At 47.4% G+C, this 15,378-nt stretch overlaps 2 protein-coding genes across 3 annotated transcripts; both read left to right on the top strand.

Annotated features, from left to right (window-relative positions):
- Window positions 1–1,048: 1,048 nt before the first annotated feature.
- LOC125518672 (uncharacterized) lies at window positions 1,049–7,166 on the top strand. Of its 2 annotated transcripts, none has more exons than XM_087536709.1 (19): window positions 1,049–2,477; window positions 2,795–2,866; window positions 2,945–3,149; window positions 3,236–3,320; window positions 3,418–3,494; window positions 3,567–3,732; window positions 3,837–3,918; window positions 4,011–4,070; window positions 4,220–4,272; window positions 4,362–4,528; window positions 4,730–4,940; window positions 5,278–5,335; window positions 5,454–5,510; window positions 5,592–5,834; window positions 5,943–6,007; window positions 6,088–6,144; window positions 6,241–6,334; window positions 6,508–6,648; window positions 6,740–7,166. In XM_087536709.1, exons 1-19 carry the CDS (start codon window positions 1,134–1,136, stop codon window positions 6,920–6,922), a joined length of 3,420 nt encoding a protein of 1,139 aa, XP_087392835.1. In that variant the 5' UTR covers window positions 1,049–1,133; the 3' UTR covers window positions 6,923–7,166. The 2 variants fall into 2 exon arrangements, with proteins under 2 accessions (XP_087392835.1, XP_048539453.2); XM_048683496.2 differs by having other exon boundaries at window positions 1,051–2,477; window positions 3,564–3,732.
- A 2,374-nt stretch (window positions 7,167–9,540) lies between these two features.
- On the top strand, window positions 9,541–13,222 carry LOC125523417 (protein BTR1). Its single transcript, XM_048688452.2, has 8 exons — window positions 9,541–9,702; window positions 9,945–10,198; window positions 10,361–10,446; window positions 10,882–11,021; window positions 11,370–11,455; window positions 12,137–12,271; window positions 12,602–12,660; window positions 12,761–13,222. Exons 1-8 carry the CDS (start codon window positions 9,657–9,659, stop codon window positions 12,891–12,893), a joined length of 939 nt encoding a protein of 312 aa, XP_048544409.2. The 5' UTR covers window positions 9,541–9,656; the 3' UTR covers window positions 12,894–13,222.
- Window positions 13,223–15,378: the final 2,156 nt, after the last annotated feature.

Raw genomic sequence — 15,378 nt, 5'->3', positions numbered from 1 at the left:
GCTTCTGTGTCATCTATATGCGGTGAAGGCGTATTTATTTCGTGTTTTTATGGATTCTCGCTATCGAAACGTCTATTTGGTTGTATGAGCTACTTGTATTGGCTGGATGCTAACAATATTATTATTATGTCTGCCCACAAATTTGAATTTGTGTCGACCGTTGCTTAAGCAGTTTTGTTAGTAAAGAGTATCTTAGTCCTCTAAAATACTCCTCGTGTCTCATAATATAAAAACGTACGTTTTCGACGCTACTTTGACACTAGTGTAGTGTTAGAAATACTTTCTCTTACATTATGAGATAGAGGGAGTATAGTACTATATACACCCGATGTAAAGATCGTAGAAAGAAATATAAGAGCGTTTAGACCACTACTTTAGTAATTTAAGTGCTTTTATATTTTCACTTTACTTTAGGAGGGAGTATAAAACATCTTTTTGATCACTAACGTAGGTAAAGAAAAAAAAACCCTTTTGGAAGCCATGTTTGTATCACATCCACTGGGCTAGACCACATATGGAACTAGTTTCAGGGTTGGGGATTCAACAACTTTTTTATTTTGACAGAAAGACTTTCATAACTAGCTAGCTTTATTAAATTCAAATACTAACACTTATGTCATTCGCTGCTTAAAATGTATAGATGAAATCGATCAACCACAAATAGAATAAGGAACGCCCTTGACAAGCTAGCACATTAGCTACCATATTAGACTTTCAGTCACCAACGTTCGTTCAACGGGAGGAAGCTTCTCCAACACCCCTCCTCCTCCCCCCAAGGGTGACCCCCGTCTCTCTTTTCATTGACTTTCCTCCCTCATCGCTTATCCTGGCAGCCGCGCCTTGGACAATAAATGTTTTGACAAAGCGACACGCCATCTCCGCCTTGCACCTGGACGCGAAAACGGCACGCTCCGCACCGCGTCACTGACACGCGGTCCCCGACCCTACTTGTCGGTGGCGGGGGGCGGGCGGCGAGTGGGGCTGCGTGCGTTTTCGGGAGGAGGGAGGGACGGCGTGCCGTTTCGTCGAAAACCCTAGAAACACGCGATAAATTGAAGGGCGCGGATCGAGAAAGCCAGTTTGTGCCTCCATTTTCCAGTTCATCCAGTTCAAAGAAAAGAAAAGAAAAAAAAATGGAATCTTTGGTTCAAAAACAGAATCCTTTGCATCCATCCATGTCTTCCATCCATCTTTTCCCCTCCTCGTATTCAATTGAATGCGCCACCGATCCCACCGCCGCCGCCGCCGCCGCCTCCCCCATCCCGTCGGGGCCGGCGGATTCGGTCTGCCCTAGCCCTAGCGCCGCCGCCGCCTCCCCCATCCCGTTGGGGCCGCCGGACTCGGCCTGCGCTAGCCCTAGCGCCGCCGCCTCCCCCATCCCGTCGGGGCCGCCGGATTCGGCCTGCCCTAGCCCTACCACCGCCGCCTCCCCCATCCCGTTGGGGCCGCCGGATTCGGCCTGCCCTAGCCCTACCGCCGCCGCCGGCATGGACGACTTCGTGCTCCGGTCCGGCGTGCGCGTGGGGCTGAAGCGCGAGTTCGCCTTCGCCATCGCCTCCCAGGCCGCCCTCGCCCCCTCCCTCGGCCGCACCCGCTCCTCCCGTTCATCCGCCGCCGCCGCCGTCCTCTCCCCGCCGACCACCAAGCCCAATCCCAAGCCCTCCCGCTCCTCCAAGCGCTCCCGCCCCTCGGACTCGGCGCCCGCCAAGCGCGCCCGCTCGCGGCCCCCGGATCCGGACCCCGCCGCCGCGGATCCGCCGCGGGATCCTCCTCCTCCCCCCGCCGGCGCCGGCGCCCGCGCGGATGTGCCGGCTGACGCCCCGTTCTCTGCCATCGCAAACGGGCCCCAACTGCCTCCCGCCGCCGCCACGCCCACCGCCAACAGGCCCCAGCCGCCTCCCGCCGTCGCCGGGGATGAGCCGGTGCTCGCCCTGTTCGCCGCCAACGCGCCCACCGCAAGCGCGCCCCAACCGCCTCCGCAGCAGCAGCAGGAGGCCTTCTTCATCCCGCCGGAGACGCCGCCCCGGCGGGTCACCCGCTCCATGCTCTCCCAGCCCGCCGCCTCCCCTGCCCCCACCGCCGCCACCGCTCCCCCACAGCCAACCAGACCCAAACCCAAACACCAACCCAAGCCCATGCTCAAACCCAAGCAGGAGCCCGTGGACGAGCCCACCGACCACCTCCAGCCCTACCCCGGGGGACTTGCCGGAGGCGTAGCAAGCCCGGCGTCGCCCCGCCGCTTCACCAGGTCGCTCCTGCAACAGGTCAAACAGCCAGTGGACGACGGCGACAACGACGAGTCGGGCACCACCACCGCCAGCAGCTCCCCGTCGCCCTCCCCCAAGAGCACCAAGCGCGGCGCCAGCCTCAAGGCCAAGTCCGAGGGGCCAGATGGAATCCCCAAGAACCTCAGGGAGCTCTTCGCCACCGGCTTGCTCGAGGGCCAGCCCGTCAACTACTTCATGAACAAGGGGAAGGTAAAAATGCACATCCTTCTTGCTAGTTCAGTCAGTATGCATTTCAATCAGTTATCAAAGGATTCAGCCAGTAATTTAACATGTTTGGGAGGACATGGTTCTAACAATTCGATACAACTCAGACAGTATGTGCATTTTGGTAATAATGAAATGAAACCGAGCATCCGATTCGATTGTTACACATACCAACATAGCTCTGGACCTGGAGATACGAGTAGCACTTCCTCTTTCTAATCCTAATAATGTTAGTACTACCTGGTTCCATTTCACTGCTGCTGTAAATTTTGATCTGGAATTTGTTTCTGCTCTCGTTTCAGCGACCAGTACTTCGTGGAGTCATCAAAGACACGGGCATATTGTGCTCTTGCACTTCATGTAAAGGCCGAAATGTAAGTAGTCCCCTTCTGCTGTAACACCAATTTGCCATGCCATATGCCAATATCCGACCAATCTGCCATGGCTTGCAGGTCGTTTCGCCTTTTTATTTCGAGGTGCATGCCGGGAGCCATAAAAAGCGCCCCTCCGATTACATTTTCCTGGAAAGTGGAAATACTCTGCATGATGTATTGAGGGCGTGCACAGATGCGACTGTAGACACACTGGAATCTGCAATACTGGGAGCAATAGGCCCGGTGCCTAAGAAGAGGACAGTGACATGCCAGGACTGCAAAAGTGAGTCCCCTCCCTCCACCCTGATCATCCAAACCAAGCTTTCTTTCATTTGATGCTGTAACTTTGGCCGATGTCTTATCTTTTAGGTTCGTTTAAAACTTTCCGCGCTGGAAAATTTGCTTCCTTCTGTGATACATGTCTGGAGTCTAAGGAAGCTCAGAGCACCGCAAGGTAATGTCTGTGATACTATATAGTTGGCCATGTGATTATTCCAGTTTCTCTTCTTCTTCTCCGCTTATAGACCATTGTTTCTACTGCTGGTATTTAGGCCGAGAGGACGGCCACCAAAGAATCTCTCCCCAGGAACGAAAACCACAAGCGCAGCAAGCCCAACTTCATCATATGGTAGGGCACCTAAAAACACCAAGTCCGACTTCATCTGGCAGGGTTTCTAAGAATTTCTCTTATCTCCAGGAGCGAAGACTACACGTGCAGGAAGTCCAACTTCATACGGCAGGGTGCCTAGGAATTTCTACCCAGTAGCCAAGACAATAAGTGCAGCAAGCCCAACCTCATCTGGCAGGGTGCCTAAGAATTTCTCCCCAGGATCCAAGCCTACAAGTGCAGGAAGAATCACAAGAAAGTAGGCTCTGCTGCTTATCAAACTACTTTAGCTTTCTTTCTCCTCGAGTTCATCATCTCATTTTTTTTTTGTTGCTCTATATTATATGTTGTTGCATGCTGCAGGGACCATGGCTTGCACAAGTTGGTTTTCATGAGTGGTGTTTTGGCGGAGGGCACAGACGTCGGCTATTATGTCCAGGGAAAGGTTTACTTCTTATGCAACTTGTTTCTTCAGCCACTCCGGATAAATAAATATTGTATTGTTGTTATTAATACTGTTATTGACTAACATTCTAGAGGTTGCTGGATGGCCACATAAAGGAACATGGAATCTATTGTTATTGCTGCAATACAGTGGTAAAATTACCGCCCCTTCATTCCATTAGTTTAGTTTAGATACATGAAACAACTCAGTCAAGGAGTCAGCCTGGACTTCTAATTAGCTAGTTCCTTTATTTATGCTACTACTGAACCTGACCAGAAATACCGTTGTGCTGGATGAACAGGTTAGCCCTTCACAGTTTGAAGGCCATGCTGGCCGAGCTGCTCGGCGCAAACCGTGAGTTTATTATATTCTTGTAACGATGTATTCTGCTGGGCCCTGTTGTTCATACTCTCAATTCCCTTCGCTAACACTACTGCATGCAGTTACCACAACATATACATTTCCAATGGCGTTTCACTACATGAGCTGTCGGTTTCTCTTTCAAAAGGCCGAAAACCTTCAGAAAAGCAGAACGATGACTTATGCAGCATCTGTTCAGATGGCGGGGAGCTGCTTCTTTGTGACTCCTGCCCGAGAGCTTTTCACAGAGGTAACATCATTCATTATGCACCTATATATTATATGCCTAGCCACTAGGGGATGCATGTTTCCCAGTTAAGCCAACTTCCGTTCTTCTTGGGTATTCATTCGGGCATGCGACCATCCAGATATTTGTTTTGATGTATTTACCATAGCGATTTAGAGTGTCAAAAGGCCCCTCACCACTGGTTGTCTTGATTATTTATTGCAGAATGTGTTGGCTTGTCTTCTGTACCGAAGGGAGCTTGGTGTTGCCGGTATTGTGAAAACAGGCAACAGAGAGAAAGTTATTTGGCATACAACAACAATGCAATAGCCGCTGGGAGGGTTGATGGAGTTGATTCCATCGGACAAATATTTACGCGGTCGATCCGTATTGCCACAGCACCTCAGGGTGCATTTGGTGGATGCGCATTGTGCAAGTAAGTGTCCATCCATCACCCTTGTATCTTCAAGTTGTTGTTCATTATCTTTCCAATACAGCAATACGTAGAACCAATCGACCATGTGAAACTATCCTCCACAAGCAAAGGAATTAGGTAAAATTGATATCAAATTTCCTTTACGGAGTATGGACTGCTGGAGTTATGCAGTCTTAATATCTGAATATCAACTTGAAAGTTACAGAATGATTTCACTGGATTCTAAGTCTCACTGCATCTGATCTAGGATTCAGGATACTCACCTGTTATTTAACTATATGCTGTCCATTTGGCTCTCTGATGCTCCAACAAGCCTTTTCGTCTTTCGGTTTTGCAGGCAACATGATTTTGGCAAAAAGAAATTTAGTGAACGAACTGTGCTGCTCTGTGACCAAGTAAGTTGACCAATCACATCCATCCATGATATGCCCGTATTGAGCTGCCATCCTGTTTTTTAGCTGCGGCAATCTCATTTTGTGATAAACTGTCAACTGTATGTTGCTATTTGTTCAGTGTGGGAGGGAATATCACGTTGGATGCCTGAAAGAACACAACATGGCTGATTTGACGGTGATCTCCCTAGCCCGATATGTTACTTAAAAGTTTGCATCATAAGAACGAAGAAGTATATTAATGGGTTAACTGCTGCAGGCATTGCCCGAGGGAGCATGGTTTTGTTCCACTGTATGTGTGGAGATCTGCGAGGCACTGAAGGACCTGGTCAGTCGTGGAGCGGAACCTGTTCCTGCCGTGGATGTTGATCTCATAAAGAAGAAGCGCGCGGAGAAAGGTTTGAATGACGATGGCGACCTTGATGTTAGATGGAGGGTTTTGAGGGACAAAAGTTCAGAAGATAGTAAAGTGGTGCTGTCCAAGGCGGTTGGTATTTTCCATGTAAGTTGCCGTGGCTTCTTAAGTTTCCGTGTGCAACCAAACCAATGATACATCCTCCTAGCCTAGTTATGGGTGGTGTGGGCTAATTTTTCTAATGCACTTTTGCAGGAATCATTTGATCCTATCATCCAAGCTGGGACGGGGCGAGACCTGATTCCAGCCATGGTCTATGGGTATGCCATTTACGCGTACCATACTTGAGCGTAAGTTGCAGGCACAAGACACCTAAGTCGTATGATGTTTCTTGTTTCAGGAGGAGCGTAAGGGATCAAGATTACACAGGGATGTACTGTGCGGTGTTAACTGTCGGGTAAACTTTTTCTTTTTCTTTTTCCTCTGGGTGTTGCATTTGGCAAAAGGAAAATGGTAGCCTGAACCAACTGTCGGGTTGTGTTGATGGATGCAGCAAGACGGTGGTTTCTGCTGGACTCTTCCGTGTCATGGGCAACGTAGCCGCGGAGCTCCCCTTGGTCGCGACGAGCAGGGATAACCAAGGCTTGGTAAGTCGATGTCTATTATATTGTATTATCCGTGTAAACAAGTGATGCCTGTTTGGCTGTTTGTAGCCAAAAGAAGGGGGAAAAAGAAGAAGCCTACCTAGAGCAGTAAACCAAGCAAGTAATAAAGCTCAAGGTGAACCAACTAATGACTGTGTGAGCATGCATGCATGCAGGGGTACTTCCAGGCGCTGTTTGCGTGCATCGAGCGGCTGCTGTCGTCCCTCAAGGTGAAGCACTTTGTGCTGCCGGCGGCAGAGGAGGCGGTGTCGATCTGGACGCAGCGGTTCGGGTTCGGCACGATAACCCAGGACAAGGTGTGCCTTTTGCAGTCGTCCTCTGTCATGTCACGCTGCGTTGGTAGATACAAGGGAGGTTGATGGCTAATGTGTGTGTGGTGTGTTGCAGCTGCTGGAGCACCTCAAGGGCGGGCGACCGACGGTGTTCCACGGCACGTCGACCCTGCACAAGCCTGTCCCGGTGGCTGAGGCGGAGGCGCGGGTGCCTGAGGAGGAGGAGGAGGAGGAAGCGCCGGTGCCCGAGGAGAAGTCGGAAGAAGAGCCGGTGCCGGTGCCGGCGGCCTTGGAGTGAGGAGGAGGAGGAGGAGCTAGGAGGAGTTGTTTCTCTTTATTTTGGGAGGGGGGAGGATGGATTTGTAATGGTGTAATGTAGAGACAGAGACAGGGATTTTCCTTGATTTTGGTTTGGTTTGGTTTGGTTTGGTACTGCGCTGCGCTGTGGTGTGCAGCTAGTCCAGTCTAGTTCTAGTAGGATATGGATATGGTGTGGGTTTTGTTGAAGGGTGGTATGGTATGGTAGTGGTGGATTTATGTTTGATCCTTCCTTCCTTCCTTGTGTGCTTGCTGTTACTGTTAGTTAGTTAGGCAGAGGCAGAGGCAGAGGAAGAGGAGGAATGAATTCAGTGAGAAGCATCCATCAGAATTTAAGGAACCCTACATGCATCAGAAGCACTTCCTTCTAGTATTAATTTGAGGAGGAATGAAACAAATCATATTCTTCAGTACATGTGCATACAAAAAGAAGCCAATCTACCTTGTCTAACATTACAATTTCACATTAACCCATTTCATTTGGCTAGCAATATTTATTTATAGCATCTAACATTCTAGTTTTGACCATTCTAATAACAAGCACTAATATCATTCGAATTGCTGCATCTCTACTATCATTCTAGTGTTCATCTTGAGAATTCCAGCAGCCCATTTGAGTTTTCTTGTGCCTTGACCACATTCAATAAGTGCTACGTACGTACTAGTCAATACCAGAAGAGCAAATCTCACAAAAGTTTCTCTCATGCCATTGCCACCAGCGCCAAAGTCTTTAACTTAATGTCATGCTCAACTTCTTTAGTGACTAGACTACATGGGACAAGAGATTTGTAATCCAATTCTGTCAACCACTAATGAACTAAGAACATTTAAAAAAAGAGAGAAAGAAATCCTACTAATAACTAGATTAAATCACACAAGGAAGCAACAAAAGAGAAACCACTTTGACTCATACTATACAACAATGTTGATTAAGCCGCTCAACTCCCTACCTCCGTAAAGTAAAGACATACTATAAAGAGCATTTACATCACTAGGGGCCATTGATCCAGATGTGTGGCCTGGGCGGCGTCGAACAACTCCTCCTCGCTCAGGAACCAATATGTTGAGCGGAGCAACCAAGGCCGGAATCGGAGGTGGATGGCCGCGGGCGGGTTGCTTGGTCCTGCTTGATCTGGTGTGGTAGGGCCAGGGTAATATTGACCACCATGAAGACCACGGTGGCCGTTGCCTGGGCCCCAAGAGTGATAAACTCCAGCCCTGTGTCGCCAGATCAAGCAGATGGACGGATTTCCCGTCCGATGGAACGAACTTTCAACTCATAATATAAAAACGATGGCAGAGATGGAACGAACAAGTGCAGAGGCAATGTTGTGCAGGTTTATCTCTGCCATCTTTGCTTTCTTGTTAGAGGCTAGTGTGGCTGGTAACATGTAAGAAAACTTGTGTCATTGATAGTTGGGCAAAGCCCTTTATATACAAGCAAGGCAAGGATTAGCGCCTCAATTTGAGACGTGCCTGTCCGGCATCGACAAGGCGTTTTGGACCACTAATAACTGTATTTATGCTAATCCTAATCCTAATGACGGTTCGCTCTTTTCCTTTGTACTCCATCCGTTTTTATTTACTTCGCATATTAGTTTTGGTCAAAGTCAACCTTTATAAAATTTGACAAAGTTTATAGACAAAAATATTAACATGTACAATAACAAATTAATACCATTAGATTCATTATTGAATGTACTTTTGCATGATATAGATTTGTTATGGTAAATGTTTACATTCTTTTCTATAAACTTGGTTAAACTTTACGAAGTTTGACTTCAGTCAACTCTAATATGCGGAGTAAATAAAAACGGAGGGAGTACAAACAAAAAATGGGTGCTTTGGTCTCGAAGCTGCGACCCAATGCATTCCGATCGATCGTCACTGTCATTGGCCTGCAATTACCTACACTGAAGCTGCAGAACCGATCGATCGCGTACGTTTTGGCTTGCAAAGTTTACATCAATATACAATCAAATGTGAGAGCATTTCTACATCAACCAACCAAATGTTAGACCAACTCTATCTGAGTCAGACTTATGGCCTCGGTCGTCGCTGAAATAACCATATATGCCGAGGGTCAAAATGAAACTCTAGCATAGTCGCCATAAAATTATGTTATGGAGCTCGCTTCATAAATGGGCATCATATGGAGCTTGCTCCATACCCCAATCTCGCCCTCCAGTGCGAGAGGGAATTTAATTTTCACCTTCCCTCTCCTCACACCATAAATGGTTTTTCAACATCTCAGCACCTATGCCTTCGGAATATTTCACGCCCGACGAACGGAGCACCCACTTTCTCGATAATGGCGCTTCCCCTCATCAACAAAACAGTTTTGTTGATGAGGGGGAGCCTTGGCATGGAGACGAACCTTGGCATGGAGGAGGCCGCGCGCTCATCATCGCAAACGGATGTACGCGGACGCACGCCATCCACGGCAAACCTCGCCGCACGCATTGGAGGGCGATGATTTATACTTGCATAAAAAAAAGCAAAAAAAAGCAAAAAAGCACTGGTTGATGTGCCGCTGACATGCGGGGCCCGCTCCTCTGCTGGCCGGTCTCATCTGGTTTTTGTTTTGGTTTGCATCTTTGGACTTTGGAGGCGAAAGAGGGAGACAAGCAAGCAAGGAAAAGACGCCACCTTTGGGCTTTTTTCCCTCCCCTGTTCCATTCCGTCCGTCCTCGCCGTCGCCGTCGGCCGTCGCCATGGGCTCCTCCCCGCCGCCGGCCACCGACGACGACCGCTACCAAGGTACCTCCTCTCTCCCTTTCTTCTCCGACAAGAACAAGCCTGGCGAGCCGAGCCCCCTCCCGCTCCGACGATGCCCTCCTCGACGAGAGGAGAGAAGCCGCCGACGTCGGAGCAGAGGCATTCCCCGCCCTCTGCTCTGCTCCGACGAGGGTTTTGCGAGGGGTTTACTTACTTGAAATCCAAATTAATCTCCAATCTGTCTGTCTGTCCATGGGATGGGATGGGATGGGATGGGGCCGCAGACCCGATGTGGGAGAGGCGGACGCACGCGAGGATCCTGGTCCGCGACGCCGACGCCGGCCGCATCATCGGCAGCGCGGGGTCCTCCATCGCCGCCATGGAGAAGGAGGCCGGCTCCGGCGCCCGCATCACGCTCTCCGGCAGGGACCAGATCCTCGCCGGCACCGACCGCCGCGTCGTCTTCCTCTCCGGCCCCTTCCGCGCCGTCATGGACGCCGCCGACCTCCTCCTCCACAAGATCCCCCCCCGCTACCAGGTACTGCAGTACCCAAACTAACCAGTCGAATCTTCCTTCAGGCTAGGCTCCTCTGTACTGTAAACAAACAAAAGGCTCAACATTTCTTTCTTGAGAGTTTTAGTTACAGTCGATGATTCAGAGACTCCAATCCAATCCAATCCTCTGATGTGGTGGTTGCAGGGCGAGCAGGCGGACAACACGGTGGTGCTGGTGGTGCCCTACGCCTGCTGCGGCGCGCTCATCGGCAAAGGAGGGACGCTCATCAAGTATGCTCTCCTCTGTTTTTTTTCCCCTTCCTCTTTGAATCATTCATTCAGAGGGATGATCCTACCAGTTTGCACCACATTGTTTGTATCATCTTCATCTGATTGATTGATTGCCCGCTGCCGCTGCCGCTGTGGACTTGTGTATTTTGGATGATTGTTTGGAATTCTCATCTCTGTGTATCTGCTCCAACATTATTACTACAGTATTGTATTTCACACTTGTTGAGAGCAGAGGTGGTTTTAGCTTGCGTTTACTATTTGGAATATATATGTATATATTAGCGTGTATCTCAATCTGGGACGGACTGGGAGCATAAACAGGGGCATGCATGTTTCCTCTTCCCTTTTTTAATTTCATTTCTACTCTATATTTCTCACATGTTCCAAGTTTGATGATGATGATGATATCTGTTTTCTTCATCATCTAACTACTAGGTGGTTAGCTCAAGAGTCAAATGCTGGCATCACGGTCTCACACCACCGACTCTGCTACGGTTTCAATGACAGACTGGTTAACATCACCGGGCGCTTGGAACATCAGCTGCAGGCCATATTCCTTATACTCTCCTACCAAAGTACATATCACCTTTCATTTCTCTCTTGTTTTATCCATTCCATTGCCTGCTACTCAGTTCGTTGCATCTCTTCTCTCTGCCTTGTTGAGCCATTTTTGGTTTATTACTGGATTACTATCTGTCTATCAACAGATCAATGGCTTGCAGCAGTAAGATAAGATGGAACCTGAGAAACACGTCGCTTCCTGATCGTTTCTGCCATGCTTTCGTATCAACATGATCGATCGATTAGTATATATTATTACAGTTTGCTGCATTGAGCTGCTAGCTACTAGACTAGTTCATATCACATTGCCTTTTGCAGTAACTAGTAATTGGCTAATCACATTTCTGAAATGAAATACTCAGGCGTTGGTTTTCCACGTTGTCATGTTTCAAGTGTTGGGTGTGACGGCGATGCTCAAGATGAGCATGTCGAGAGATACCACAGCAGGGTAAGTCATCCTTGTCCAACTGAAATACACCTACCTTTACATGCTGTGATCCGGTCACCCCTTAATCTGGACTGCCCTCTCTTCATGCAATGCATAGTTGGTCCATTCAATGAAGCTTCTCGGTACATGCTGTCTTGTTAACAAGTGTCTAGTGTACTTGTCTAGTGGTCAGAGACAGCAGTAACATATGTCTCTTATTCTGTCGAAAAGAAAAGGGGGCCGGCTCTCTTCTCTATTGTTGCTCTTATTCTGTTGTAATGTTACCTTGATTTTCTGTGACAAGGTAATCAATGTTAAATGGACAACCTTTCCATGCAGACAATTATATAGTCCTTCGTTACTATAGTGTTGTAAAATATGGTAGGTCCACCACCCTCACTACTGTCTCTCGCTAGTTTATTTGATTGATGCTTCATGAATCAGAAAATGTAAAGCATGTGCCGGCTGTTATATTGGCCTAGAAGAAATATGAAATATTGGCAGCAAGTAATTTATTGGCAGAATAAGCTGAAATGAAACCGTTGGCTTGACTCCAACCAAGGTTACTAATATGATTTAAATATATGCAAATCGTGTGCCTGCCCTTGTCCCTTTTTTCTTCATATATCATCATCATCATTCAGGGACCTTGCAAACCCAGTTAACCAACTGAACCATCTTCTTCTCCTTGGATTCCTCCAGCCCGACACTCCCGTGGGGTCAGCTGACGTCGACGACGGCAGAGACGTACAAGGGACTCTGACCATCGCTGTCGCGAGTGAGTATGTGGGCGCCGTCATTGGCCGTGGTGGGAGGGTCATCAAGGAGATCCAACAGGTATGATGCATATACGATTGCCTGCATCATCGAAACGCAACCCTAGTTTCATGGCAGGGACAAGCTTTTTCGGACTGAGGGAGTACATGAGTCACTGCCATTACTCTGGTCCTATATATACATACGGTGAGGGTGTGCTCGAGTGGAGCGAGTAAACCGAGTTTGATTGCATTGAGAAGAAGAGGGCGGTGGACGCCTGGGTACTGAGTACTGACTGACTGACTGCAGAGTAGTGTTTTGCCTAATAACTGCCGGTGATGGTTTGGAATGAAGAATTGAACGGATCTGTTTCGGCTAATAACTGTCTGTGGGTGATGGTTTGGAATGCAGGCTACGGGCGCGTTGATCACGGTGTTCAAGGGGAAGTTCTTACCTGGGATGAGGGAAAGGTGGGTGGGCACCAACAACGGCATGTTTTGGTCAGTGTTACACCTGTTACCTGCCTGTGTATGTAATCTGACTTGCAATGCATGTGTGTGTGGCATGCAGGGAGGTGGTGATCAGCGGGACGCGGGAGGCGGTGGATGCCGCGGAGGCGATGATCGCGGAGCACATCTCGTACGCCATGGATCGCCGCGGACGGAAGCAGGGTGGCGAGGGGAGGAGGCCTTCCCTTTTGTGAAGCCAGTGGAGTAGGCTCAGCAGGAGCAATGCAGCAAAGCAGAGCAGAGCATAGAAGTGGTAGTAGAGCAGGAAGGAAGGAGATGTTGCAGAGTAGTGTTTTTTTGGTGGGTTGCGTTGCGTTGCGTTGCGTTGCTGGAAACGAGTAGTTAACTAGCAGCAAAAATGACTACTATTGTACTTGGGAGGGGTTTGATGAAACAAACCCAAGCCAAGACAAGCAAAGATGAGAGGATTTTTGAACTGAAACAATTAATTTGTTGCGCGGTTGGATGGCCCAATCAGGATTGGACTAGTGCTGATGCATGAGAATTTTGGTTGGTGAGATCATTTGTTTTTGTTGTTGGAATAGAGTTTTGCGTAATCTCACTTCATCTCATCTCATATGGTTTTCATAGTACAATCTTAATTGCTTTACTTTACATGAAGAAGAAGAATGAATGCAAATTATTGTAGTTTATTTGTAGTTTATTTGTCTACCCTAACCCTCATTGTAATTCTAGCCAGGAGAATGAATGCAAATTATTTGTCCAGTTTCTAGCTTAAATCTTTATAATCTGGATATTATATTTCCCAGCCAACTAGCTAGATATAATTAGGATTATAACTTTAATCTGTCTCCCACTGCGCAATTCAAGGCGGACCAATGAGGGCGATGAATGAAAATTAAATTCCTGTTCTCAACACTTAGGTGCATTATTTGTGTGTCTTTCCTTTAAACGTACATCGATCCCCTTGACATGACATTTATTTTACTAGATGGTTTGTCTGCTCTACACCACATCTCGTACTAATATTTTTCTGCATCAGTAGAAGAAAACATTCCATCACTTAATCTCAATAATTTTCTATTGGGTGCAGAAATGACTTTATATCGTACATAAAATGTTTCTCATGTGAGCATGATTCAACTCAACAAGCCAAGCTAAACTTGCTTGACTTGCAGATTTTTTTCAGCCAAGCACTCGAATGAGATCACCTGTTAACAAGGATGCCCAAGAAGAATCTGCCACTATTGCCGTTGCTGATGAGCATATATATGGGTGCCAATAAGTTATTGGTCGTGGTGGAAGGATTGTCAATGAGATGAGCAAGGTATTCTTGTTCATCATCACAAACTGCAGTCAAGTAACACTTTGTTTTTTTCTGATTCCTGTGCTCATTGCCCTCATCACAAACTGCAGTCAAGTAGCATCCTGGGAATCTAATCTTGTTTTTGGACCAACTTGTCTCTCTAGAGGTGTTGCGTCCTAGCTACTAGATGATCGAGTTGTGTTAAGGAAGGATGGTCTTTGTTTGGGTTACTGTCGTCATCTTGTCCTATATATATGCGGTGCTTAACTAAAGCAAAGTCACTTGCAGCAAGAAGAGGGTTGTTCCTTGTGAACACATTATATGGCACCATATGGGTTTTCTATTTATTTATTTATTTAAGCTTGCACCAATATAATTGGAAGGAATTGAAGAAACTGGAGTAGTGTCACGCGCGCGTACGAAGGCAGAAGGTTAGTAGTTTGTCAGTCATATGATGTGTTGGGTTTGTTTGGTACGAGGAAGGAACCCGTTAAGAGTCATACAGTGCAGCGCGTAGCTTAGTGGGGCCGATTATACGTGAGTCGCCTGAATTATCATTTTTGGATACGTCGATTTTCTTGATCATTGGATTAAGATTTAACGGCCGTCCTTCTTTCTTCTTCCTCCAGCCTTTTTCCTCCTTTATAAACTGTTGCTCGTACCACAAAATTGACTTACTCAAAAATTTGCGAATCCATGCAACTTACGTATAGCTATTAATTGTACGTATAGCTTAATGGGGTTGATAGCACTCAACACAACATATGGTATCTATACTTTGGTTTTATAGTTAGTACAAGTACTTATTCTCTTGGCTAGCTTTACTAGCTCCGATCACCTGCGTGCAAAAGATATACCACTATCCGACTATCTAGCTTTTCAATCAGCTTTTTCTAGTAAAAGAAAGAGAGTCTCAGATTACTTACATATGTACCATTATTATGCACGCACGCATGCATGGTGATTTGTTAGCTTTGTTTCTTGCGAGGCGATACAAATATCGACCGGTTAATAAGTTGTGTGCTTGTAGTTGGCACTTGGCAGCCAATATAAAGTAAAGCAAGGAAGTGTAGGTGTATGGTATGTTGTAGTTGCATGCAAATGGGAGGAGAAATATACCTATATTTTGCTATATGGCTTGATCAAAGCGACGAAGGTTCCCTGCTACTTTCTTTCCGTTACAGACTGCTGCAGAGGTAGGGAATATATTCTACTGCACGTGAATTTGCTAGCTACGTACTACTACATCAAATCAAGTACAGTGCGTGGCGATCGATCGTGCCCCGTGCATGTGTGTACGTGACTTTTGATGCTCAAGCTAGCGTTGTACTTGTACGTACATCGTCCTACTTAGGATTTGAATTTGGAGCCCTTAGGACAGGTGAGAAGGTGACTCAGAGTTAACCGAGAAC

The sequence above is a fragment of the Triticum urartu genome, chromosome 7A, assembly GCF_056163025.1.
Source record: "Triticum urartu cultivar PI428250 chromosome 7A, HENAU_Tu73, whole genome shotgun sequence".
In the NCBI taxonomy this organism is placed as follows: Eukaryota; Viridiplantae; Streptophyta; class Magnoliopsida; order Poales; family Poaceae; genus Triticum; species Triticum urartu.
Note: the sequence above shows the minus strand (reverse complement) of the source record. Positions and strands in the feature narration are given on the sequence as shown.

Coding starts and splice junctions, on each gene's coding strand:
- LOC125523417 (XM_048688452.2), top strand. CDS start 9,657: ATGGGCTCCTCCCCGCCGCCGGCCACCGACGACGACCGCTACCAAG. Junction 12,272..12,601: donor TCATCAAGGAGATCCAACAG/GTATGATGCATA, acceptor TTTGGAATGCAG/GCTACGGGCGCGTTGATCAC. Junction 12,661..12,760: donor TTACCTGGGATGAGGGAAAG/GTGGGTGGGCAC, acceptor TGTGGCATGCAG/GGAGGTGGTGATCAGCGGGA.
- LOC125518672 (XM_048683496.2), top strand. CDS start 1,134: ATGGAATCTTTGGTTCAAAAACAGAATCCTTTGCATCCATCCATGTCT. Junction 3,733..3,836: donor GCAGGAAGAATCACAAGAAA/GTAGGCTCTGCT, acceptor TGCATGCTGCAG/GGACCATGGCTTGCACAAGT. Junction 5,835..5,942: donor AGGCGGTTGGTATTTTCCAT/GTAAGTTGCCGT, acceptor GCACTTTTGCAG/GAATCATTTGATCCTATCAT.